The sequence below is a fragment of the Callorhinus ursinus genome, unplaced genomic scaffold (genome assembly GCF_003265705.2).
Source record: "Callorhinus ursinus isolate GAN/ISIS: 27379988/994484 unplaced genomic scaffold, GSC_fseal_2.0 scaffold90, whole genome shotgun sequence".
NCBI lineage: Eukaryota > Metazoa > Chordata > Mammalia > Carnivora > Otariidae > Callorhinus > Callorhinus ursinus.
The window spans coordinates 2,279,290-2,304,469 of NW_027397152.1; the positions used below are offsets into that span (position 1 = coordinate 2,279,290).

At 49.9% G+C, this 25,180-nt stretch overlaps 3 protein-coding genes across 9 annotated transcripts; 1 reads left to right on the top strand and 2 right to left on the bottom strand.

The window, feature by feature from the left end:
• Positions 1–1,313: 1,313 nt before the first annotated feature.
• Positions 1,314–7,818, bottom strand: CUNH1orf54 (chromosome unknown C1orf54 homolog). Of its 4 annotated transcripts, XR_012376909.1 has the most exons (8): positions 7,558–7,816; positions 7,381–7,445; positions 5,976–6,080; positions 5,488–5,546; positions 4,979–5,089; positions 2,320–2,409; positions 2,123–2,224; positions 1,314–1,391 (listed from the first exon to the last, which is right to left on the bottom strand). XR_012376909.1 is itself a non-coding variant. In XM_025858393.2 (7 exons), exons 2-6 carry the CDS (start codon positions 7,424–7,426, stop codon positions 2,126–2,128), a joined length of 417 nt encoding a protein of 138 aa, XP_025714178.1. In that variant the 5' UTR covers positions 7,427–7,445; positions 7,558–7,803; the 3' UTR covers positions 1,314–1,391; positions 2,123–2,125. The 4 variants fall into 4 exon arrangements, 3 of the variants coding, with proteins under 3 accessions (XP_025714178.1, XP_025714177.1, XP_025714179.1); XM_025858393.2 differs by lacking the exon at positions 2,320–2,409 and having other exon boundaries at positions 2,123–2,221; positions 7,558–7,803; XM_025858392.2 differs by lacking the exon at positions 2,320–2,409 and having other exon boundaries at positions 7,558–7,801.
• A 1,922-nt stretch (positions 7,819–9,740) lies between these two features.
• On the top strand, positions 9,741–13,540 carry APH1A (aph-1 homolog A, gamma-secretase subunit). The gene is made up of 7 exons (XM_025858391.2): positions 9,741–10,111; positions 10,660–10,830; positions 11,010–11,083; positions 11,316–11,438; positions 11,592–11,719; positions 12,163–12,286; positions 12,621–13,540. Exons 1-7 carry the CDS (start codon positions 9,756–9,758, stop codon positions 12,683–12,685), a joined length of 1,041 nt encoding a protein of 346 aa, XP_025714176.2. The 5' UTR covers positions 9,741–9,755; the 3' UTR covers positions 12,686–13,540.
• A 331-nt stretch (positions 13,541–13,871) lies between these two features.
• Positions 13,872–20,649, bottom strand: CA14 (carbonic anhydrase 14). Of its 4 annotated transcripts, XM_073888501.1 has the most exons (12): positions 20,080–20,642; positions 19,743–19,843; positions 17,707–17,727; positions 16,568–16,747; positions 16,041–16,183; positions 15,717–15,812; positions 15,466–15,532; positions 15,148–15,305; positions 14,923–15,043; positions 14,658–14,678; positions 14,457–14,541; positions 13,872–14,337 (listed from the first exon to the last, which is right to left on the bottom strand). In XM_073888501.1, exons 2-12 carry the CDS (start codon positions 19,795–19,797, stop codon positions 14,274–14,276), a joined length of 1,011 nt encoding a protein of 336 aa, XP_073744602.1. In that variant the 5' UTR covers positions 19,798–19,843; positions 20,080–20,642; the 3' UTR covers positions 13,872–14,273. The 4 variants fall into 4 exon arrangements, with proteins under 4 accessions (XP_073744602.1, XP_073744603.1, XP_073744604.1 ...); XM_073888502.1 differs by having other exon boundaries at positions 16,568–16,670; positions 17,630–17,727; positions 19,743–20,649; XM_073888503.1 differs by having other exon boundaries at positions 16,568–16,670; positions 19,743–20,642.
• Between the last annotated feature and the right edge of the window lie 4,531 nt (positions 20,650–25,180).

Consider the following 25,180-nt stretch of genomic DNA (forward strand, 5'->3'; position numbering starts at 1 on the left):
GATGAGAAAAGGAGGAGGATGGAAAAAGAGTGGAAAAGGGCGGAGCCCGAGGCCTTAAATAGGATGATGGTGGGCAGGAGACGTGCGGTTGGAGTGTGCAGACTGGTTGTGCGATCTGAGGCGCGCGTGTTGGGATGTGGGACTCCGGGCTCCTCCTCGGTAGCAGACGCCCTCCCCACCCCCCGCGGCCCCCCTCCCGCTGAGCGCCTCCTCTCACGAGGGCAGCACGTGGAAGCCGTCAGCGACTTGGGTCTGCAACGTGTGTGAGAGAATGGATGTATGCCACTGTGTATCCTCTCCCCCTCTGGGCCGCGCGGCCCTCGTGACTCTCGGGTCTCTGCTTCACCCTCTCCGCCTCCTCCTTCTACAAGTTGGGTGCCTCCTGCCCTGCTGGGTGAGGAGGGTGGGGACTGCTGCCGAGAACACCGCGTCCTCTCGCGCACTCCCACTGGGGCGGCTCCGGCCCTTTCCTTACATAACCCGCCACGCACGTTACCAGCTCAGATGCCAGCCAGCCACGACTCTAGAGGTCAAAGCCGAACTCGGTTGTTCCTGACTTTTCTGTCCGGGGTCCTCGGATTCCTAGCGCAGGGAAAGGAGTATGGGTAGGTCCCTGATCGCCTAGATTATACCTTTGTCCAGCTTCATTTCCTTTATTTGTTCCCTGGAGAAGATTCGAAAGGCTTGGAAGGAGGGAAGGTGGCAAGTCCGGAGTTGAGAGAGTCCGGAATTTACTATTCAATGCCCCTCGCAGTACTGAAAGTACAGCGAGGCGAAGGGGATAGGGGCTCAGGGACCGTGGGCTGATTGAGGCTGTGACACCGAAGAGACCGCAAGGGGGCAGCCCAGTTCTGATTAGGGTCTCGGGGACAGAGGGAGAATTAAAGTATGTCCCTGCCTGCCCTAATTACACGCTGGAAAAGGCACATTGTTGGGGGTTGGGGGTGTAAGTGGAGGAGGGTGTCAGTTTTTAAGATCTATTCTAAGTAGTTTTTAATATTTTACATATGTTTAACAATGTGCTTATTTTATAAAAAGAAAAAAGTGTTCTTCATAAACCTCAGCTCTTTTCCCAAACACACTGTTTCAACGCCATGTGTAATAAAATATTAGAATTAGATGAAGTTAACTGTCTGTTGGTGCTCTTCTCCATTCTTCACAACATTTCAGGTTTATTCACAGTCCTAATTATTCCCTCTAATTCTACTGCCACCTAACTCCCTTTCTAATCTACCTTTCCTATCCCCATATCCTGGTGCTCTCTTTAGTGTTGTGAGATTAGGACAGACCCTCACGAAGGAGTAGACAGTAACCAGATTATTTCATTTATTTATCTTCCAATTTCCTCTTCCCGAGTCCCCATCCAAAGAGTTGTAGCAGCCTTTTTTCTCCTAAAAAAGGAAAGAAAGGGAAAAACACTAGGCTCAGGTGGCTCAGGAAGCCCCTCGTGGCCCCCCACCTCTATGAAAACTCCCCAGATTTCATATTCTGGGCAAGATTTCCCCCATCTCCTGGAAGATGTGTCCCCTCCCCTCCTCACTCCTTCCTCTGGGAAATCTCTTCACCCCCTCCCCCCAATAGTTTTTTTTAGAATCCCAATTTTAAATTCCTTTCCTATAGTATAGGCTTCTCTTCCCTCCTGCTTGCCTCCACCATCTCTCCTCTACTTTAGGGAACCAACCCGGCAGACCCCTTCTGCCTCTGACCTTTGCCTCTTGACTGCCAGGTTGTAGGGCACCTCCCATTATGCCCTCTGGCAACTGCCATATCTTAAACCACCTCCTGGATGGAACCAGCTTTGATTCCTCAAGGCAGACTGGAAATCTGGAGAGGTTTCTTCCCTGTTTCACCTGCTTCTGATGTAGGAGGTCCTGAAGTCCTCCCAATTCAGAAAAAGTAATGACTCTTGTTAGAAAAGTCTCTGCCTCAACATCTCCTAAACCTCTTTAAAATTAGATAAGATTTTTCTAAATGGAATCCCTTGTCCTTTAAGCAGCTGAGAATTGACCAGGCTGGAAACACTAGCCAGAGATATTGGCTAAATAATATAATAAATAATAAAATAATTGGCTAATAAAAAATTACTTCACTGATTCCCCAAGGCCAGTGGCTGCACTCTCACCTTCTACATGAAATACATCCCCCCCTGAACGAGGGCCCAGGACAGGAGGAGGGGAACAGGACTCTGCAGACTGGATACAGCATCGTTCAGATCTGGACTCTGCTAAAAATACAGACATCCCCCCATGGTAGGCCAGTGTCATCCTTCCTACCAACCCTCCTCCCCCTCTGGAAGGATAGCCATCTCTTTATACCAACCTCCATCTTCCTTTCTTCGGAGCTTAGAGAAAGATCCAGCTCTCCTCCCCATAACTATGAGGAGTCCTTTCCTCTGTGCCTTTCAGCCTCCTGAGCATACCGGGGAGGGTCAACTCAGTTCAACAATGTGCATTTTTTTTTAATCTGTTATGTGCATGACACTATGCTTAGTCACTGTGCTAGGTGCTACAGCGGGGATATAAGTGTGATTAAGACCTCCCTCCTTTCTTCAGAGAGTTTACAATCTAAGTGGAGCCTACTATGTACCTTAAAATCTTTCCCTGTCCTGGTCATCCATCCCCAGCTTTCCATTCCTACTGACCCCTCCCATCTGTGTTCAACTATATTCAGGCTACACTTTGGTCCTCTTGCCCTTTTTGGCGGCTGCTTCTTTTTTCATTACCAGATTTCTCAGATGATTGGTCTATACTCTCCCTTCCCTTCTTCACAATGTACTCCCTCTCTAACTCCATAAAACCTAACTTTTGCTCAACCACTCAATTAAAACTTCTTTCTTTGGAGCTACCAATGACCTCCTTTTCTTTGGCCTCTTGGTCGCTTTTTATTGACTATATTAAACTTTATCTTCTAGATTCTATAATACAGACTTGGCTATCTGCCTGCCTGTTCAATCAGTTCTTCTCCATTTTCCTGGTTGATTCCTTTTCCTCCTCCTAACTACAGGCACAGTCATTGGCCTCTGGTCTTCTGTGTACCAGCTCTGTTGAGCTTGTTTACTTTCGTAACTGTGACTTTGCACTTAGAACTGAAGCTCTGACCTAGTTAAGCTACCTTTGGACACCCTCACCATAAATTCAGCTTGGCCAATACCTGATTTATACCTTCAGTCTTAAACCACTCTGACCCTTCACAGTTCCTATTTTGGTCAGCCATTTCCCCAGACATCCATATTCAAAACTTGTAAGTTATTTCAACTCTCTCCTCATTTACCGCTCATTGCATTTTCTTCAAAATACTTATTTTTCTCCTCTCCCTTTAAAATGCTACTTCCCTAGTCCAAGCCTTTAATGGATTGTTTCCAGAATGATGTAAATCTCATGCATCTCTCTCCACTCTGTTGCATCCTGCATACAACAAATAGTTTTTCTAAAATACCGCTTTCGGGGCACCTGGGTGGCTCAGTCGTTAAGCGTCTGCCTTCGGCTCAGGTCATGTCCCAGGGTCCTGGGATCGAGCCCCACATTGAGCCCCGCATCGGGCTCCCTGCTCAGCGGGAAGCCTGCTTCTCCCTCTCCCACTCCTGCTGCTTGTGTTCCCTCTCTCGCTGTGTCTCTCTCTGTCAAATAAATAAATAAAATCTTAAAAAAATAAATAAAATACTACTTTCACTGTATCTTTACCACACTGAAGAACTTACTAGGCTCCCCCGTTGTTTATATAAGTCCAGACTTCAGCCTGACACTTCAGATTCTCTTGTGATTCAGCCCTATTGCCTTACCTATGTGAAATTACCAAGCGAATATTAGGAGCCTTGTAAATTTTAATTTTTTTTCTTAATTTTGCACTGTTCCTTCCCATTCACCTTCTCCTTCAATCATACCCTATGCTACTAAACATGCCATGCTTATGCCATCCCCTCACCAATGCAGCTCTTTCATCTGCCATTCTTCCTTCTAATTGTTTTCATACTTTCATAACTTACTGCCACTCAAAAGCTTACCTATCCTTCCAAGTATATCTCAAACACAGTCACCTTCTAAAAGTCTTCCAGGCAACTCCAGTGTATACTGATTTCTGTCCTTCCACCGACTAAAACACTTGCCTATGTCATATGCTCTCAAATTTATATGTAATTGAACTTTGTTACGAACCTTTTCATTTTGTTCTAAATGTTTTGTAAGCGTGAACTTGGGTTTTATAAATACTTTGAGGGCAATAACAACATCATAGATTTCCTTTTCTTCATCATCAACATCCTTCACGGTTTTTTTTTTATTTTTTAAAGATTTTTATTTACTTACTTGAAAGAGAGTGAGAGAGGGAGAGAAAGCACCGAGGGAGGGGGGAGAAGCAGGCTCGCTGCTGAGCAGAGAGCAAGATGCAGGACTCACTCTCAGGACCCTGAGATCACAACCTGAGCCGAAGGCGGACACTTAACAGACTGAGCCGCGCAGGCGCCCTCCTTCACAGTTTTAGTCATAGGTTACATGCACATTTAAGTACTATCGAACTGAAATTTAACTGTACCAAATCTTCCCAGTTTTCTGAATACAAGGTTAGTATTAAATCTCAATGGAGTGGCTCCTGGGTGGCTCAGTCAGTTAAGCGGCTGACTCTTGGTTTCTGCTCAGGTCACGATCTCGGTCCTGGGATCAAGGCCCACATCGGCTCCACACTCAGTGGGGAATCTGCTTGAGGATTCTCTTTTTCCCTGCTCCTTTTGTCCCTCCCCTGGCTCTTTCTCTCTCTCTCTCAAATAAATAAATTAATTAAAAAAAACAACTAAAAAAAATCTCAATGAGAGGTACGATGGCCAAGCTGAGCTGGACACCTGCATTGCTATATTAGTTATTTGGTTCCTTCTTCCACCAAAGCCTATTATTTCAGCCCTCCCTCTGTTCTATGTCACCAGCCCTGGGATCTGCCCCCCCACCCCCCCCATCCCCCCGCCCTGCCCCACCATCCCCAATCCACTCACTGGTTCCATTGTCATTGGTTTCAGTGTTTCAGGCTTCTGAGGGTCTGCACCTTCTGTTTCATGACTAAAGGTAGTCTCTGCTGCTTCCCTTACCTTCTTATCCACCCTGTTCTGCCCTCGGTAGGATCAAGAAACACAGAGCTATCATTGCTTCCATCCAACATCCTCAGAGTTTCTCTATTTAGACTCCTTCTCTCCTGCAGCCCTCATCCCCCAAACTTAAGCTCAGGAATCCTCCCTACTTTATGTTTGCATGGATTATGTACCCATCCCATTCACCAATTCCCCTGACTCAAGGACTGCCCCTCCCCCTCAATGTCTTAGCAAACCTACTGAGTTCTGGCTTTATTTTCTTCCCCAATTGTGGTTGACACATATGCTTTGGGACTTCCCAGTTCCATTTCACCTAACTCATTTGTGTTCCTGCTAATCATTTATATGTCAATATTGACCAATTTCTTTTTAAACCGTTACCTATCCCGACCCTCTTAGATGTAGAGATCACTCACCTGTCTGTCCTCAGATTCAAACATGGAGTAATCAACAGTGAAATTTGCACCGAAGTCATCTGGGGAGGATAAAAAAATCGGTAGTGACAAACAAAAAAGGTAGCAGTAGGTCTATAAATGGAAAGAAGAAGAAATTGCTCCGAATACTTGAACTTCCTCAAGTTGTAAAATTTACTGGTGTAATCTAATTCTAATGAACTTTAATGTTAAAAATGTTTGTGAATGTACCTGCATTTATATTTTCAACCTGGTATCTAAAACAATTTACAAATTTGAAAATCTTCAAATCGTTTCAACCAGGTTCCAAAGAACTGAAAATCACTAGCTTGAGAAATAACATTATGAGCCTTGCTAAGGTCTTTGCTCATAGCTGAGTTTCTCTCTGATCTAGTTGTTCCAACGGCAAAGAGAAAGGCAAAGTCTCAGAACTAAGTATCCCCCAAATCTCGGTCCATCCTGCTATGGGTCAGAGCCTTATACATACTTACCATAATTGGGGGTGACTGTGTAATAATAGACCACCTGATAATAATCATCCTCTCCCAGTCCTTCTTCATCCTTATATTCTTGTCCTATGGGGGCATCTGGAACTCCTTAGCGAGAGAAGAACACCTGAAGTTGACCTCAGCTCTATCAGTTTCTTTTCTCTCTGCCTCCCCTCCAAGGGTCTTACTATCTCACTGCCTGTGTACCTCTAAACCCTTCTCGGTCTTTGGGGCTCCATATCTGTGATGAGGCCTGTTACTCCATGCCCTTTCAATTCAGGAACTCCTAAAGAGAAAACCAGTCCCTAAACCCAAAATGAGAGGTAAAGCTAAAAAGGTAGGAAGCAGAGGTGCCAGAAACGAACAACTCCAAATCGCCTCTCCAGTATTCCACAGACGGTATTGGATTTGTGAGAGACTTTCTTCTCTTCTCAGTGTGTCTCACACATAACAAAAACACATCCTTAGGCTTTTGGACTTGGGTTTTTGTTTATTATTTTTTTTAACGAACATACAATGTATTATTTGTTTCAGGGGTACAGGTCTGTGATTTATCAGTCTTACACAATTCACAGTGCTCACCATAGCACATACCCTCCCCAATGTTCATCACTGGACTTGGGTTTTAGTTCCGGATTCACTGCTAACTAGCAGAATAATCCTGAAGAAGTCACTTAACACCTGCTCTCTTAAAATGAGTCAGCTGGACTAAATGATGTATCTGCATTAGTTTTTCTTCCTTCCCAGGACTAAAAATATGTGGCTTTGACATGATTAGATCAAGGACTCCAGGCCTCCTACTGAACACTTCCCTAAACTCCTTAAATGCTCTTCCCGAACCCCAGGCAATGACACACAAATCTGGAGGAAAAGGAAACAATGAGAGTACCTGGCAGACTGGGAACAAAGGAGGGAAGGAGCCAAGCTACTTTTGGGACTCTCTCCACTACCCTAAAGGCCCCCCCCCCATTTCTGTTTCCTTACTAATATAACGGTTTTTTCTCTGACCGTCTGGGAAAGAAGATACCCTGGCTTCTCTCACTGGTTTCAGACTGCCCCACCTTCCAAGAGCCCATCTCTCTCCTCCACCCTCTCTGTAGTCCCTCACCATCTTGTTCAACTCCGTGGTGTCAGAGAGCTGAGGTGACTCTTGTTAGGACCTCCAAGCGTCCGGGGCTCCATCCGCATCAGCTGTCTCTTCTTTGACAGGACTCTGCTTTCCTCCCCTTCTCCTGGCTCTTCTTTCCAGACCCCTCCCCCTCCGCCCTAACACTGGACTTGGGCACAGATGTGTGTTATCACTCCCCATCAAATTGCGCCTCTCACCCCCTCCTCACTTTTTTTTTTCTCCCACCCCACTTACGACAGAAGACCTGGCCCAGAAGCTCAGGGAGAGAAGTGAACTTACCCCGGATAAGTGGCACTGCAAGGACGGTTATGAGGAGGGCATGCATTCTGGATTCTCCACTATTGCTGTGAAAGTAAAAAAGGAAATTACAGAGTTTCTCACCAAATTTACCCCGCCTTCTGCCCTCCTCCAATGCTGTTGCAACTCTTCTCCCAGGGAGTAGAATTCTCCACCCACTTGCTGATGGACTAGATCATCAGTTTCCACTGGTCAGCCAGATTCTGCCCAGATTAAGAGAGGCAAAGTGGGTTTTGAGGCGAACCGGGCTCACTGAGCTCCCCCAGCCCGAGATTAGATCCATTCAGGACTCCCGCGGCCACTACCAAAACAAGCAAACAAACAAGCAAAACGCCAAACCAAAACAAAAAACCCCAGCCTATCTAGGAGCTTCCTGTCTCCCCGCCTCTCCTTCTTCCCTCCTCAGTCCTTACAACAAGCTCACCCTCCTTCTCACTGTCCCTAACTTATCATCATCAAGCAGAGTCAAGGCTTATTCACAATCTTTCTTCACAGTCAAAATGTTCTGAGGAAAGGATGAGCATTTTTTCTAGACCAAAAAAATTCCCTCTCCTCTGCCTATCCTGCACTATGAAGTACAGGAGTAACAACATGATTGTCTGACACTCAAAGCACATTACTTGTGATAAAAATCTCTCAGCCAAGGCTAGTTATTTCCTCTCTGGTAAGTACTGACCTCACTTCACTTCTTTCTCTCCTTTCTGGATACAGGATGGAAGAAGGGAGGAAACAGCCTCTTTTCCCATGTAGATGCTACCCCCTTCTCCCACTTTCAGCCACTTGGTATGCTCCCTCCATTCCAGCCCACAGGGCTACAGTTCATCTCACTTTTCTCTCTGCTTTTATATTTCACATTTGTATTCGATTCAACTCAGAAACATTCAGTAATGTATATGCTAGGCCTAGTCTGATAGGCAATTCAGGGTCCACTGGCAAGGGAATAAGAGTAGTGATGTTTTTTAAGAGGAAGTTAATAAATATCTATTCAACGTCTACTAAGAGTCAGGCGCTATGAGAGTCTCTGTGGAACCACGGGTGGACAAGTTAGGTTTGGCGCCTGCTCTCATCAGTCAGAAGATGCTGTGGTAATAGCTCAAAGGAGAGATAAGAAGAGGTGTCTTCCTCCTATCACCTCCCCTGACTCGGCCTGCTAGGCTCAGAAGCAAGACACACTGGAGTTTTGAGCACTGGCCAGGATGTTTACACCCTCTCAGCCTTTTGGTGGGGCGGGGTGGGGGAGGATTTGCTTGGTGATGGTGATTTTCCATGTATCTATACAATCTATTCCTTTAGCTCCTTTTAAGAATTTCCTGGAAAAAAATGTAAAACGCTTATGTGAATGTACCCATATGCATTAAGTCATAAATCACTTCCAGGAAGGAAAGGAAACCTGGTTCTCTTTGAACAATTTCTATGGTTTTTTGGTACTTTGATTAGTCTCTCAAAAACAATTTTCCAGATTTTGTCACTTTCCCATTCTGGTACTCTTTTACCTAAATATCCTCCCTAAAGACTGACCTTTGCCCCATCCAAATGAGGTTACAATACCCTCTTCTCCTATTTTAATTTTCTCTCACTCTAATACACACAACCACTGTGCCTTCCCCCAGCCTGAAGAAAAGACACCACCGAGTTCATTTTCAGAAAATAAATGGAGGAAGTATGATCTAAAAGGAACTGTGTGACTTGGCTGGTGTGTGTGTGTGTGTGTGCGTGTGTGTGCGTGCGTGTGCTTTTCCTTCAACCCCATAGCTCGAATTGCTTTTTTACTGTCTTAACTTTGAAATCTTAACACCAAATCCCATGTAACCTCCTTCCTAACGTTGCTCTCCAGGCTCCTATTCTCTCCGATTCTCTGGTCATGACAGATGAAGGCTTCGTTAGCGATACACTCACTGAATTGAATGTTTCCTATACTAGCCTGTTGAAAGAATCTTACTTTTAAGTCTAACCTTCATCTTTTAGGCAGTAGCTCAAGCTCATTTCCTCTAATTCAAGTAAGAACAATACCCGTCCCTATCTCCCTGCACCCTCTATCCTGTGCTTTCTTTGTATTTGTCCTTTAGGTTCCAACAGGATCTACCCCCCGCCCCCCGCCGCTCTTCAAGAAGACGTAGAATTGCTACTACCCTTCCCCCACAAAATAACAAAAGGAAGCCGCGCCAAGGCCCAACGAGACCCAGGAACCCGGGCCAGTCCCGACCCACTCCCTCCTTTGACCGGCTCGAGCCACTCCCAGAACCCAGGTCGAAAGCTCAGTAGGGCAGAAGGACTACAACTCCCAGCAGGTAGTGCCGCCCCGCCCCCGCAGCTCCGCCCCCGCTGATTCTCCATTGGCCTTCGGGGGTGGGGATTGGATGGGAGGAGGCCATGGGGCTGCGGCGGGGTTTGTTCCCTCCTCGGCTTCCGTAGAGGAAGTCGCGCGGACCTGTATCTGGGGTTTCGGTGTCCCCCCTCCCCTTCCCCGGGGTCCGGGGGTGACATTGCACCGCGCCCCTCACGGGGTCGCGTCGCCACCCCAAGCGGACTCCCCAGCTAGCGTCCTCCCCCTATCAACCCCTCTTGGCCAGGCTTTCCACCCCGCCCCCAGTTGCCCAGCCATGGGGGCCGCAGTGTTTTTCGGATGCACTTTCGTCGCTTTCGGCCCGGCCTTTGCGCTTTTCTTGATCACTGTGGCTGGGGACCCTCTTCGCGTAATCATCCTGGTCGCAGGGTGAGTAGGGGGTCGACAAGACGCGGGAGGGCGCCAGAGAGAGAGAGATCCGGAAGGGGCTGGGCGAGCTTGGGAGCCTGAGTTGGGGGAGACAAGTCGGAGGTGAAGATTGGAAAGGGTCGAGTCAGGGGTCTAGATGATTTGCCCTTTCCCGCAGTTGGTTTCCGCCTTCCAGGGATCGCACAGATTCCTCCTATACTCCTCCCGGCGACGTCAGAGGAGGCCCAAGGCCAAGACGCGTGAGGGGGGTGTGCTGACCTCCGCCGGCCTAAGGGAGGATCCAGGAATGGATACCTCTCCCTACTGTGCGCGTACATTCTGGCTCTCATCGCTCTGAAGACTCATTAATCAGATTTCTGTCCCTTCCCCCGGTCCAGATCCCTACATGACCCCCTTGGTGGAGACACCGATCCTGTCTCCTCCCAGTCTCCCTGACCATCCGGAAGTCTAACTTCCACTTTCCATGCTGCAGCCTTGATTGGTTCCCCTCCTTGATTTCCCTGGCTCTGCCTACCCTGACCTGTCTGATTGCCCTTGTCTTTCCTCAGGGCATTTTTCTGGCTGGTCTCCTTGCTCTTGGCCTCTGTGGTCTGGTTCATCTTGGTCCATGTGACCGACCGTTCAGATGCCCGGCTCCAGTATGGCCTCCTGATTTTTGGTGCTGCGGTCTCCGTCCTTCTACAGGAGGTGTTCCGCTTTGCCTACTACAAGCTGCTTAAGTAAGAAGATGGGATAGTTAGGAGGGGAGAAGGGCAGAGGATTGCACTATGAGAAGTGGGGCAGCCCCTGGGTGGTGGGTTTGGAAGAGGAGGCACTAGGGGAGGACGTTAGAGGGAAAGGAGCATTACTGCCCTCCCTCATATTTCCCCTACCCCACCCCACCCCCGCCCCATCCCAGGAAGGCAGATGAGGGGTTAGCATCGCTGAGTGAGGACGGAAGATCACCCATCTCCATCCGCCAGATGGCCTATGGTGAGCCAAGGGAGAGGGACTGGAGGAGGGAGTTGGACACCCCCCTCTCCCAGGGAAGTGGAAAACAACCACGTGTTCTAAGTGGCTGCTGCTTTTCCTTCATACCTGACTTCCAAGGAGGTGGTCTGGAGGGAGAGTAGGTGTGGGGGAATTGTGACTGGGAATGGGGTGGGATCACTGGTAATGAGGCTATAAAGACCTCTGACATTGATGAGACCCTCCTTCCCTCCAGTTTCTGGTCTTTCCTTCGGTATCATCAGTGGTGTCTTCTCTGTTATCAATATTTTGGCTGATGCGCTCGGGCCAGGTGTGGTTGGCATCCATGGAGACTCACCCTATTACTTCCTGACTTCAGGTAAGGCCCGCTTTCTGTCTTGCCTTCATGCCCCATCCATCCCTGGCCCTGATCTGATGTATTAGCCTTCGCTGGGAGACCTCTTTGGCTCAACATCTCAGGAGGCTGGGAGAGGATGAGGGATGTAGCTCATCCCCATCTCCCTCTCTGCAGCCTTTCTGACAGCAGCCATTATCCTGCTCCACACCTTTTGGGGAGTTGTGTTCTTTGATGCCTGTGAGAGGAGACGGTACTGGGCTTTGGGCCTGGTGGTTGGGAGTCACCTACTGACCTCGGGACTGGTGAGTTGGGGACATGGGCCCGAGTTAGAGAGAAAAAAGTTTAATGGTGAGTGGGATGGAGGGGAGGTATATTCTCACTTCTTAACATTTGAAAACACACCAAGGGAGGAGGCAGAGAGGTAAGTGTTGAGAAGTCTCTCACCTCAGCATCAGTTGTATAACCTGCTCTGGGGATGCTCCGGGAGGAGTATGAATGGATTAGTCAAACTCTAATACAAATGGCCTGAGGTGAGCAGGAAGGGGCAGAAACCTATGAGGGAGCTAAAAATCAAAAGTCCTCTTAACCTCTCAAGATGTTGGTGCCCTGAAAGGAAGGACTAGGGATTTGAGTGAGCCACCTGGGGCGGGGTAGGGGGGGAGGTTTGGGTCAAAGGCACGGAGAGAATGTGGGGATTAGGCAGAGAGAGAAGCTAACTTCTTTTCTACTCTTACCCCATCCCTAGACATTCCTGAACCCCTGGTACGAGGCCAGCCTGCTGCCCATCTATGCAGTCACTGTTTCCATGGGGCTTTGGGCCTTCATCACAGCTGGAGGTTCCCTCCGAAGTATCCAGCGCAGCCTCTCGTGTAAGGACTGACTACCTGGACTGATCGCCTGACAGATCCCACCTGCCTGCCCACTGCCCATGACTGAGCCCAGCCCTAGCCCGGGTCCATTGCCCACCATTCTCTGTCTCCTCGTCGGTCTGTCCCACCACCTTCAGGGTTTTGCTTTGTCCACTCGTGACCTTTAGTCTCTAGGCTTCACCAGGAGCAGCCTGGGTTCAGCCAGTCAGTGACTGGTGGGTTTGAATCTGTACTTATCCCCACCCTCTGGGGACCCCCTTGTTGTCCAGGACTCCCCATGTGTCAGTGCTCTGCCCTCACCCTGCGCAAGACTCACCCCCCTTCCCCTCTGCAGGCCGACGGCAGGAGGACAGTCGGGTGATGGTGTATTCTGCCCTGCGCATCCCACCCGAGGACTGAGGGAACGTGGGGGGGAACCCCTAGGCCTGGGGTGCCCTCCTGATCTCCTCGCCCTGTATTTCTCCATCTCCAGTTCTGGACAGTGCAGGTTGCCAAGAAAAGGGACCTAGCTTAGCTGTTGCCGTGGAGATGAAATTAATGGAGGCTCAAGGGTAGACGAGCTCTCAGTTTCCCAGTACCTCCTCCCCAGACTGGGCGTCTTGGTATTTTTCTCAGGTCTGAGGGGAACCATTTTTGGTGTGATAAAGACCCCAAACTGCCTTTTTCTTTTTTCTTTTCTTCCTTCCTTCCTTCCTTCCTCCCTCCCTCCTTCCTTCCTCCCTCCCTCCTTCCCTCCCTCCCTCCCTCCCTTCCTTCCTTTCTTTCTTTTTCTTCCTTCCTTCCTTTTTTTCTTTTTTTGAATGGGGGAGGGAAGAGGTGTGTTGGAATTCTTCTAACCTCCTTGAACTATATTTTCCCTCCTCAAATTGCTCCTCATGGTGGGGCTTATATCTGTCCACCTTTCCCCTTTGTCTCAGGCCTTGGGGGAAAGGAAGGAAGTGCATGTTTGGGAAACTGGTAATACTGGAACTAATGTTTTAACCTCCTTGACCACCAGCATCCCTCCCCTCCCCAAGGTGAAGTGGAGGGTGCTGCGGTGAGCTGGCCCACTCCAGAGCTGCAATGCCACTGGAGAAGTCAGACTACCATGACATCACAGGGAAGGAGGGCAGATTTTTTTCTAGTTTTTAATTGGGGTGGGGGGGGGGGGGGGGGAGGTTTTCTATAAACTGTATCATTTTCTGCTGAGGATGGCATGTTCCATCCTTTTAATCAAGGTGATTGTGATTTTGACTAATAAAAAGGACTTTATAATTGTGGGGGAACTTGGCTTTTAAGGGAGGGGATAACATGTTCATCGAGATTTCTGTCCTCCCACATCTCTTATCCAACCTCCTTCCTTATCTGGCAACCTCTGACCCCCTCCAGCATAGCTTTGGTACAAGGATAGAAATCTGGGCTCACGGTCTCACATGTCAGGAACTTTGGGTTAAGTATTTTCCAGAGGCGGATCTCCCCTTGCAGGACTGGGGTAAAAAGAGTTATTCATCCATGCTTCTTTCCCCCTGTCCTTCGCCCACCTCTGCCTCCTGAGAGATTAAGGAACTCCCCCACTCTCAAGAGCCCCAAAGGAAGACCCAGAGGTGGGATTAGAAACTTTAATTTCCAGGTATATTGAGCAAAAAAATACATAACCCCAACAGCAACAAGTCTTTTTCCTAAGGGGAGGTCCTACCCTATATCTAGGGAAAAGGACATAAAGGCGAGGGGGTGGAGGACTTTGGGGGTTACATCCCCAACTTCCCCTACAACTAGACACAGTTTGCTGTCTGCATTGTTAACATGGGGTTGTCCTGATCTATAGGTTTTGAGAGGTCGAAGGCTCTGCTCTTATTCCATGAACAAGAGCCTGTCCGTGCCTCTCTGTAGGGGCTGTCTGGAGGAAGGAGGGGTGTCTGCCCACTACTTCTGGCCAGTCCCTGCAGCTCATTTTAGAAGCTCCCTGATTGGCATGAGGGGAAGGCATCTATGATGTCGGCGAGGGAGTCTATGCCTCTGTGGCTCGTGCCGAGGTGAAGACCACGCTTTTCCGGTTTCCTAGCCTCTTCTTCCTGGAAGGGGGAATGGTTCATGGAAATGACTAGTATCCTAGGTGAAACAGATTAAAGATGGAATAGAGTGATTTTCAGTAGAAAAGAAAGGACGGAAGGAATGGAAAGTAGGACCTCACCGAATCTTCCTAGCGATGAAATAAACAGCCAGTAGAAGACAAAGACAGCCAACCAAGATTCCCACTCCTAAACTCAGCATTTCACCTGGGAGAGAGAAACACAGGAGATGTCATCCTAGGACTAACATAGATACTGAGACCTTCCCTCAGGCACCGTGGAGCGCCACTCCCCTCCCCCACACCTGGTTCAGGCTGTCTTACCTGTAGTGTAGGAGGATCTCGCTGTAAGGGAGGAAGACGTGGGTCAGTGGGACTTGAGCTCCCCATCCCAGCTGGGAGCAGTACACTCTGCCTCTGTGCTGGGGGAGACCATCACCTGGCGTTCCGGGGTGGGGGTATTCCCAGTCCCAGCAAGTCTGAGAAACTCCTTCCCGTCCTAGCCTTCCTTTTCTTCCCAGAGGCTCCCTAGTTCCTGCCACCGAGTCCCCCAATTTCCCATCTCCTTTTCCAAGCCCTGTGCAGTCACCTTGGATGAAAGAAGCAAAGACTGTTCGCTGATTGAGAGGCTGGGGGGCTCGGTAGTTCCGTACCAGGAGCTTAGAGGGCACCTCTTCTGTGGAGAACAATGTCTCCTGAAGCTCTTCCAGCTGAGGAGTAGAAGAGGGGGGTTAGGGGAGAAGTGTCACTCACTTTGTGGAGTGGGAAAGGGTCTGAGGTTATGTCTCTGCTGCCTCACCTCTCCACCACTCACCTGTCCCATCGAAATCTGAGCCCTTCGACTGAAGACTGTCCAGAGCACGCTCTGGTAGCAGGGGGGTGTGGTGAGCGAGCCGTTGTAACGGAAGAACTGGTCCAGCTGTGGGGGGAGCAGCTCTCCCACGTTGAAGGGAGGCACTGAAGTCTTCTGATCTGGAGGAGATCAGACTAGGACTCCTCTTCCCCTCACTGTACCCCAGCTTACCTAGATGGCACTCCCAGAAGCAAAGCCCCGGCCCCTAACTCATCGTCATCCCAGGCTTCATAGGCCTTTTTGGGGAAGTGCCCCTGAAGTCTAATCTCACAGGCTCACCTTTATGCCTAATTTCATGCAAGTGACTCAGGATGTGTTCATAAACTGGATTCTTGGTCTCACCCACCTGGAAAGGGAGAGAGTTGGGGATGAGTATGTGTCTGCAGTAAGACGTTCACACATGGAGTAAACGGTCAGAGTGGGTTGCTGACTAGCCTAGGGAGGGAGAGCAGCAAAAGACATGGGCAGAATAGGACTGAGGGGGGGCAGAGAGAGGGCGAGAGACCTGGGAGGGACTGGGGGCCACTGACCTCAATGAGGATGCCCAAGACAGCCAGGCCCTGAGGCTTCGGAGCAGCCTCACTCAAGCTGTCATAGGAATCAGAATCATAATGTACAATGTGGAGCTGAGGGAGAGGAGAGGGAATGAAATCATTTAATGTTTCTCCACTACCCCTTCCCAAAAGCTTTGACCCTAGCCGCCACCACCTCCACCTCCAGCGTGCCCTACACCTGTCCCACAAAGGTTGGCCTTATCCTCCAAGTATGACTCTTCTCAGTTTCCAGATCCTTCTGTTCTCTGGCACCGACCATGCCTGTCACCATGTCCCAGGCCAAGCTTTGCTCCCTGGTACCTCTGCAACTGTGGCTTCACTGTTGATCTGGTGCTCTGATCCGCCCAGGGACCCTGTCTCACCCCAGTGCAGGTGGAGCTGGGCAGCTACATATTTTCGAGGAAGTCCCTCCAGATACATGGTAGGGGGCAGAGAGAGTTGCACTGTGAGGAAAAGAGAGCAAGCTAGGGTTGGTGGAGGAGTGTGGCCACATTCCTACCCCTCCGATGCTGCTGCTCCTTGGGAGACCCGGGCCAGCCTTTTCTACCTCCCTCTCCCAGTAGCACCCAGTCCTTCCCACCACTGCTTTTCCAGCATAGCTCTGCCTTTCTCAATGAGGGTCAAGTTGATGTTATGATGCTGAATTCACCCTGATTGTAGACATTCACTCCCTACCTTTGGCTTTAAGGAACCACATCCCTATTCTCACATGTCTGAATTTGTAGATGAAGCCTTCTAGGAATTTAGAAGTTAGGCAAATGCTTCTTTTCCCCGACTCCTAAGATTGGAACTGGAGTTTACACCTCCTTGGAGCCTGGGCTTTTTACCTGTGTGGCCATTGTTGTGCAGGTCCAAAGGCTCAGTGCTAGGCTGGTCATATCCATGGGGCTGCAGAGCGGGCAACTCAGGGTCAAAAGTCACTCTGTCTGTCTGGATATTGATGGGGGATTGGGCATTGCTTCCACACTCAGGGTAAGAGGCTGGCCAGTGGTCTTGACCATGTGGGCCTGGTAGGGATTACCACGGACATTTGTCCTGCCCTCCAAGCTCCAGCCACCCTTCAGGAACTAGCCCCCCCCCCAACCCTGGCGAAGACCCCAGTTGTGCAGGGCTAGGTGAGGCAGGGGTCCCTGCTGGACTTGATGTGGCAGCACCCTTCACCTTCCCTGAGGCAGTGATGACTCCCCAGCTCTCCTGAGAGACTACTCCTGATAGAGTAGTGGCTTTTACTTACCTGTAGTTTGGGGACAAGAAAGCTGAATGAAAGGAAAAGGGGATGGATAGAAAACCTGCATGCCTGGAGAGGTGGGACTAGAACAGAGGCAGGAAAGCTGGGGAAATAAAATGATCCTAGAAAGAGCAAGTCTCCTTGGGAGCCCCCTTATGGAGTGGCCTGGGGATTGCATTCCCTCTGCTGACTTCCCACCATTCATTTCTTGCTCTCACACAGAACCTTGCATTGACTCTGGAATTTGCTTGTTTGTCAGCAGTTCAGGGGAATTGAGTCCACCCCCACCAGGGTCACAGACTATCCTGCCAGACTCTTCCTCACCCCTGACCTCAGGCTCTGTCCCAATTCCAGATGCAAGGAGGATCTATGAGGTCAGAAAAAGAGCCAGGAAGTGGATGGGCAGCTAAGCTCTGTGTTCCTTTCCCTACCTGGTTTCTTCTCCACTCCAGCTCCCTCATTCCCACACAGACTGACTGAGGACATCACTGGCCTTTCTGCTGAGTCGGGGGTGGGGGTGGAGGAGTGGGGGCGGGATTTGACAGTTAGAACAGGGTCTAGGAGTCATAGACGTAAAAAATAGGGCCGGGGTGGGGGGGCCTGGGAGGCAGGAGGAGCTAGGGTCAGAAGCTAAAGAAGCTAAAGGGAACTCCCCACACACTCGACAGAAGTCTTCCCGGCAGGTGAAGAGGTCCCAGTGTGGAAGGGGTAGCGGAAGGCCTTGGGTTCTGCTCTCACCCTCATATGTCCAGTGTTGACCTGCAAGGCAGAGAGAGCGGGGTTGCAGCCAGCGCAGCGGGGGGGGGGGGGGGGGGGGGGCGACAGCGTGGGCCGGCCCTCCCCCTCCCGCGGACGCTCTGTGCCGCCCCACCTCGCTCTGTTCTCTCTCCACCCTCCTCCCCGAGCACTTCCCGAAGGAAGCCCTGAAACCGGACACCTCGGCGGAAAGGTCGGGGGGCCGATTTAAAATCGCCGGCCCCGGGCAGTGCGGGCGCGTGCTGAGGAGAGGGGGAGGAGAAGGGGAAGGGAGTAGAGAGAGCCCGGAGACTAAAATTAACCTGGACCCAAAAGTGCAGCTTGCCCCGCGCTCACTGTTCTCCAGCCGGGGCCAAGCCAGTCCGACACTTAGAAGATTAGGGTGAGGTGAGGGCGTGGACAGAGGGTTTGGAGGAGAGGGACTAGAACCGGGCGGGGGGCGTGTGGGGGCGGAGGTTGTGTGTGGGGGATGATGCTACCCAGGGGAGAAGGGCCATTATTCATCTGCTCTGAAGCATAGTGTCAAGCACGTGAGGCGAGGCCCTCCGCTGTGAATTAACACTGAAGTTCCTCCTCGGGTCCTAGTAGCTCTCCCGTTAGCGGGAGCCTCTGCTCTCTAGATCCCCAGATGGCTAGGGAAGGTGGGAGTCGGGGCAGGGTCCCCGCCACGTTGAGGGTGGTGGGTGGGCCCAGGCAGCCAGGCTGGCAGAGACCGACTGAAAGTGAAGCATTGTGTGCGGAAGGGAGAGCTGCCAGCCGGGTCACATGCCAGCCTCTCGCGCAGCCCTATCTCAGGCTGAGAGCCTGGGGGTCTGCTGGTCCAGTCTCACGCAAGGCCAATGGCTTCCGCCTTCCTGCCGGTTTTCTCTGGATTATTCCAATTCTAGTTCAAATTCAAGCTCTGTGGGAAAAAATTCGAAATTCCTTCCTCTCTCTCTCTTATTCTCTCAAATTCCTCAGACTTCTGAGATATCCTTGATCTCATCCTTGGGCTCTTGTTCTGACCCACCCCTTGGTTCAGACAACTCTGAAAAGCAGCCCAAGGGGGAGGGCTGGAGGCAGCCTCTCACTCACCAGCGCCATGGGACACTCAAGTCAACTTGAATTCCCCAGTTCCATTTGGTGCAGGCTGACAGCCTTGCTTTTCCCCTCCCACCAAATCCTCGACATGCTGATTCTTCATCTCTTCCTCTTCTTTCCCTGTTTTTTTCTTTTCCCTCAGATGTACTTTCCAGCTCTCCATGTGGCTGGCCCCCTCACCTCATCATCCTCCCTGCGTTCCCCTTCTGTCCTCCAGGCCCTTCCCCTCACCCCCTGCTCTTCCAAGGGGTCTTGATTGCACACCTGCTGTGTACCGGATTCTGTGCTAGACATAGGAAACACAAAAATAAGGGGCAAGGGTCCTGGGGACACTATAGGGAGCATCCGGAAGCCTGTTCTCCGAGTCCTCCTCATCTCCTGGGAGCTTCTGAAAGTCCTTCCTAAGCTGTGAAGGGCCCAACAGTGTTGACTGTTATTGCTACTGCTTGCAGGGAGAAACCGGGAAACCAGTCGCCCCATAGAATCAAGAGTGGACATTGGCCATGCAGTTCATAGTTGGGGAGCAGGGTCTGAGTTAGTCAGGGGGCGCAGGGGTATAGAGCCCTCTCTATTTTTTCACTCGCTGCCTCCTTGGCTCCCTAGTTGAGGGAGTTCTGAAATAAAGAGGGCCTGGGAGGGTTGTCTGGGACTAGGGCGGTGCAGGAAAGAGTGCAGAGAGCGATTCCCGCAGTGTGTGTACACATCCTGCTCCCCAGCTAGCTCCCCAACCCTCCCCCCATCCCCACAAACAGCAAGGCTGGACAGGCAAAAGGGCAAGAAGGAAAGTGCTCTTCTCCCCACTCCTCTCTCTTCCCCCACATCCCTGAGTCTTTTATTCAAGCTCCTAGGCTTCCTTTTATAACACCCCCCCCATTAAGTAAACCTGGAGCATGTGGACATCAGCACAGACAGACACACAGACATCCAGATGTACCTACCCCCTTCGGCAGCCAGGATCCAAATCACCTCCAGCAGGAGAGTGAAGAACAACATGGTGTCCCCGCAAGAAGCAGGTACTGGGAGTTTGGGGACTAGAGGACTAGGGTTGGCAGAGAAGGAGTTGGGGGGGAGAGGGAGAGGGAGGGAGAGGGAGAGGGAGAGGGAGGGAGGGACGGAGAGAGAGAGAGTGAGAGAGGAGTTTCTTGGGCCTGAGCTGATTGTATTTATCTCTTTTTCTCTTGCTGTCTCTGTGAGCTTCCAGAGGATTTGGTTTTCAGTAGGGTACCGAAGGGTTTTGGGTCCCTAGGACAAATCTCTCTCTCTTTGTTAATCTACCTCTACAATCTTCACTCCACTTGCTGGCCAGCGACTTCACAATTGCCTCCTGCTTTTAAGGTGGCTCTGGACGAGTGTACGTGGGGGTGGGGGGTGCTGCCGGGGTTGCTGGCGAACAGCTCCTTAAATAGCCGATTAGGCATGCAGAGTTGGAGCTTGCGGCGGGCTCACAGAGCCCGGGCCCTGGCTCAGGCGCCCAGCTGGGGTGTGCTCTTCCTTCCTCTGCTCTTCCCATGGGCACTGTCCAGGTGGGGGTCCCCTGGAGCGGGCCTGGGCCACGGAAGGAGGGCTTGGGGGTCCAATCCAGCCCCCTCAGGGGGACACCATGTTCTCATTCCCCGCCTGGCTTCTCCGAGGAGCAGCTCCCCTGGGTGGCATGGGCCAGCGGGTGGGAAGACCTGTTCCCTGTCCCCTGCAGATTATGAACTGCCCCGGAACAGGAAGGGTCCAGAGTTCGGAGATAGGAGCTGGGGACTCAGGGTGCAGGTGGAGGGTAGGAAGTCAAGGGCTAAGACCTAGCTTGTAGAAAATAAAGAAGAGAAGTGAGGCAAGAGAACTGGTTTGGAGCGATCTCTTCCTGTGCCTGTCACCACCCCCTTCCCACGGTGAGGCCTGGGTCCACGTGCCTGTGCGGCCTGGGTGGGGGGGTGGTTTTGTTTGCTGTATAAAGCCCATTTGTGTGCCCAGCGGGGGAGGGGCTGCAGCAGCACCACAGAGAGACGGCGGCTCCAACTGCCAGACCCAGCCACCTCCCTCCCCAGGGAGCCCATATCTAGGGCGGCTTTTGTCATTGAAGAGGACACTGACCCCTGGCAGGGAGGCCAGGGCAGGAGGAGAGATGGGGAGACCTCTGAAACAATCATTACCACCGTAAAAAAAAAAAAAAAAAAAAAAAAAGGCAGACTCTAGAGAAAGGGAGGGGAGGGAGCAGAGAGAGACCATGTGATCTAGTTGGAAGTGGGGCCCAGGGTCTTCCCTCCTGCTCAACAAAGGGCTGAGGCCGGACATGTGGGACTGAGTGAAATCTGCCACCGGGGAGCTGGATGAGTAGAGTATAGAGGCTGCTGGGTCTCAGGAATGTGGGCTGGTGCCTGTTTCCCCATGGGACTGGAAATCCCGATCGGAATGTACATCCTAAAGCCCTCATTAGAGAATGTGAAACACACAGATAATTTCAAGCCAGACACTGAGACCTCTTTCTCCTCCGTGCCCTTCACCAGAGTCACCCTCCCTGAGGAGGCACCCGTTTGAGCTCCCTCTGCGCTCGTCCCTCCTGCCAAGGAGCAAGAAATAGCCAAAACAAAGGGAGCAGAAGCTAAATAAGGGAGCAGGATAAAAGCCAAATGAACAGAATAATGCATGTGCTGGATCATCGGTACCTGCTGAGGCAGGAGTAGCCATGCCTTTCTGGCCCCTGTGATTGATGTGCAAAGCAAAACCATTTGGCGGATGTCATTTCCCTCTTCATTTTCTCATCACCCTCAGAATTCTTTTTCCCTTACAAGGCGCATTTTATGTTTTGGGGTTCCCCCAAAGCCCCACCCCTCTCGTCTAAGAAGAATAAAAGGCAATAAACTAGACATCCTGGGAATCAGGATAGTTAACACAGAGAAACAGAGAAAGGAAGAAAAGCAGAGACATCTACTGCATGGGAGGAAAGAATGGGCCTGGACAGAATGACCTCGTCAGGTCAGAGTCCCGGTCCAGCAGCTGGGGCTGTAATTCAGCTTCCCCGGGCAGATAGTGTGTCTTGCCAGGCGCCACCTGCTGGTTGTCTCGTGAATTTTTTTTGGTAATTTTTAAAAATTTTAATTTAAAATCTGTGTGTGATTGCCTCGAGGAAGTGTTTCACTGCTGGTGGGATTTGGGATTTTGCCTCCAGAAATAAACATTGTTTCACAAAAATGTCTTAGCCCCAAATCAGCACCTTCCCACTTCTGAGTGAGCAGCCTCTCCAGGCCCTCGTGCTACCCCAGTGGACAAAGGCCTTGGTTTCTGGGAGGGAGGGAGTAAGGAGGCAAGCACCATCCTCCAGGCACTTGCCTTTATTTTGCTCTTTGGCTATACTGTGGATATTTCTGTAGTCACCAAGCTAATTTGGAGTACGTGTCAAGAGGACCCTTCTATGTTAAAACAAAACAAAATGCCATCCTCCCCCCCTACTCCCTTCATCTCAGTAGCTACTCAAACTCTGGCACCTTTGTTTTAATTCTTACTCCTCTCTCCAGCACATTCCTTACCCTGGAGCTGGCTAAACCCAAGGCATTCCACTGCCTTCTGGCGCCATCTCCTGTCCTTTCAAATGCAGTGAAATGTGAACAGGTCAGAGAATCAAATGTCCAAGTGTGGTTGGTGGCTTTTTGGTTTGTTTTTTCTTAAAAGTCCTTTTTATTTTATTATGATTTTTCTTACTTAAGGAATCTCTATACCCCACATGCGGCTCGAACTTACAACCCCCAAGATCAAGAGTCGGCATACTCTTCAAACTGAGCCAGCCAGGCATCTCATTAAGAGGTCCTTTTAAAAAGGATATTTAGGGGCGCCTCTGTCTGCCGCTCCCCCTGCTTGTGCATACTCTTTCTCTCTCTCTCTGTTAAATAAATAAATAAAATCTCTTTTTAAAAAAGGATGTTTAAACTCAATAAATGTCCAAAATAGTCTAAAACACCTTGCAGGAGCCCACTAAGTACTGAGTTTGTGTGGTGATGGGGGGGGTATACAAGAGTCAGTGTGGGAGGGAGGCCGATCAAAAAAAAAGGAGGGGCACCTGGGTGGCTCAGTCAGTTAAGTGTCTGCCTTCTGCTCAGGTCATGATCCCCGGGGGTCCTGGGATCAAGCCCTGCATCAGGCTTCCCGCTCAGCGGGGAGTCTGCTTCTCCCTCTCCCTCTGCTCCTCCCCCTCCTCCTGTTCTCTCTCTCAGATAAATAAATTAAAAAACAAAACAAAACACAAACAAAAAGAAAGGCGAATGGCCAACACAAGAACTTACTCAAGCAATACAGTTGGTAACTAGAAAAGAGAATCAATGAGGAGACCATTAGATGGAATTCGATTTCTTTTTTTTTTTTTAAGATTTTATTTATTTGACAGAGAGAGACACAGCGAGAGAGGGAACACAAGCGGGGGGAGTGGGAGAGGGAGAAGCAGGCTTCCTGCGGAGCAGGGAGCCGGATGCGGGTTCGATGCGGGGCTTGATCCCAGGACCCTGGGATCATGACCTGAGCTGAAGGCAGACGCCTAATGACTGAACCACCCAGGCGCTCCTGGAATTCGATTTCCTAAAAGAGCAAGCAACTTTGTGCCATGAAATAATGTAGACCCAGAGATATTCTAATTTGGTAGATAATCACATTTATTATCACACGCTTGTCTCCTAACACATGAGTACTGAAGCCCCTTAAGTAAACACAAGAGGCTCAAGAATTGAAGTCAAAGTAAAAAACAACAACAACAACAAAAAAAAAAAATGAAAAAATAAAAAACAAAAGAATTAAAGTCCAAGTAATTTGGGAGAGGTGTGGTCAGAATTCTGGATCATTTTTCTCAGCTTTCCAGTTCATATTCCCCAACAAATGCAATGTGAGACTATTGTAGACAGAAGACAGGTAAGTTTGTGGTCTGAAATCTTGCAACTTTATTTAAAAAGGAGTAATTGTGGGGCACTTGGGTGGCTCAGTCGTTAAGCGTCTGCCTTCGGCTCAGGTCACGATCCCAGGGTCCTGGGACCAAGCCCTGCATCGGGCTCCCTGCTCAGCGGGGAGTCGGCTTCTCCCTCTGCCCCGTCCCCACACCCCACCCCTGTTCATTCATGCTCTCGTGCGTCCTCGCTCTCTCAAATAAATAAATAAATAACATCTTAAAAAATAAAAAGGAGTAATTTTGTGTCCTGCACTGATTCCGTGTCCAGATCACTGCCTGGTACGTACATATTTGCTGAATGAATGACTAAATCTAGTCATTGGAACATTTATTTACTTTCTTTCTGTCTTTGGTATTTTGCAGAATTTTAGACCAGAAGGGTTCTCAGGCATCATTCCAACTCCCTTGTTATAGCCTGTGAAGGCAGAGTTTTGAGGGGCTTAGGGATTCTCTCATGGTTAGACACATAGCAGCTAAGCTGAACCAGGGCAAGGGCACAGACCCCATTGGATTTCCTACTACACTACTGGTTCTCAAACATCAGTGTGCATCAGAATTATCTGGAAAGCTTGTTAAATTACAGATTTCTGGGCCTCCCTCCCATAGTTTCTGATTCCGTAGGTCTGGAGTATGTCCAGAGAATTGCATTTATAGCAGGTCCTCAGGTGATGCTGATGGTCTGAGGGGACCCCACTTGAGAACCAAAGCCCTACACCAACTGGAATAGGGGAGGGAGTAGGGAGTTTGCCATTCTTGGTAGGGCTTCCAGCCATCTGGAATTGTTATTTGCAGTCATCTTTATAGAGATGAGCCACAATACCTTCATTAGTTTACAATCATATATTGAGGACTTCTAGATGCTAGGCACCACGCCATGCCCTAGAAATAAAAAATTAACAAGAGGTAATCCCAGCCCTCAAGAATTTCACAATCTCTTAAGGGTTATAGATGCCTTACCCAATTACTAGACTGCAGCACTGAGGAGTTCTAAATAGTGGTAGAGCAAAATGTTACGGGAATCAAAGAGGATGGGGAACTAGCGGTGAGGTTTTCTTTACCTGATACCAACAATCTTTCCTCAGAATAGGAGCAGGTCCTAGAGTGATATGTAACAACAAAAAATTCCACTCCAAGGCAGGCAGATTCATGCGTCACTGTCTCGGAGAGTGACCCCAAAGGATAGGTTCTGTCAAAGCAGGATTCTCCTTAATACATTTTATAAATTGCTTCCTCTGCAAGAAGGAAGGAAAAAGGATAGCAGGGTGCGCTGGAATTGTAGTTATTTGTTCCGTCTGCTGTGGTAGCTGCCTCATTCTGCTTGTCTTCTTCCTTTTCTCCTTATTCTCTACCATTTGTCTAACTCAAATGTACGTTGTATACCAACCCAAGCAAAAGATATTAACACTTCTGCCACTTCCCTTCCATGGTGAGAAGATTCCAGTTAGAGATATTTTTTGCTTT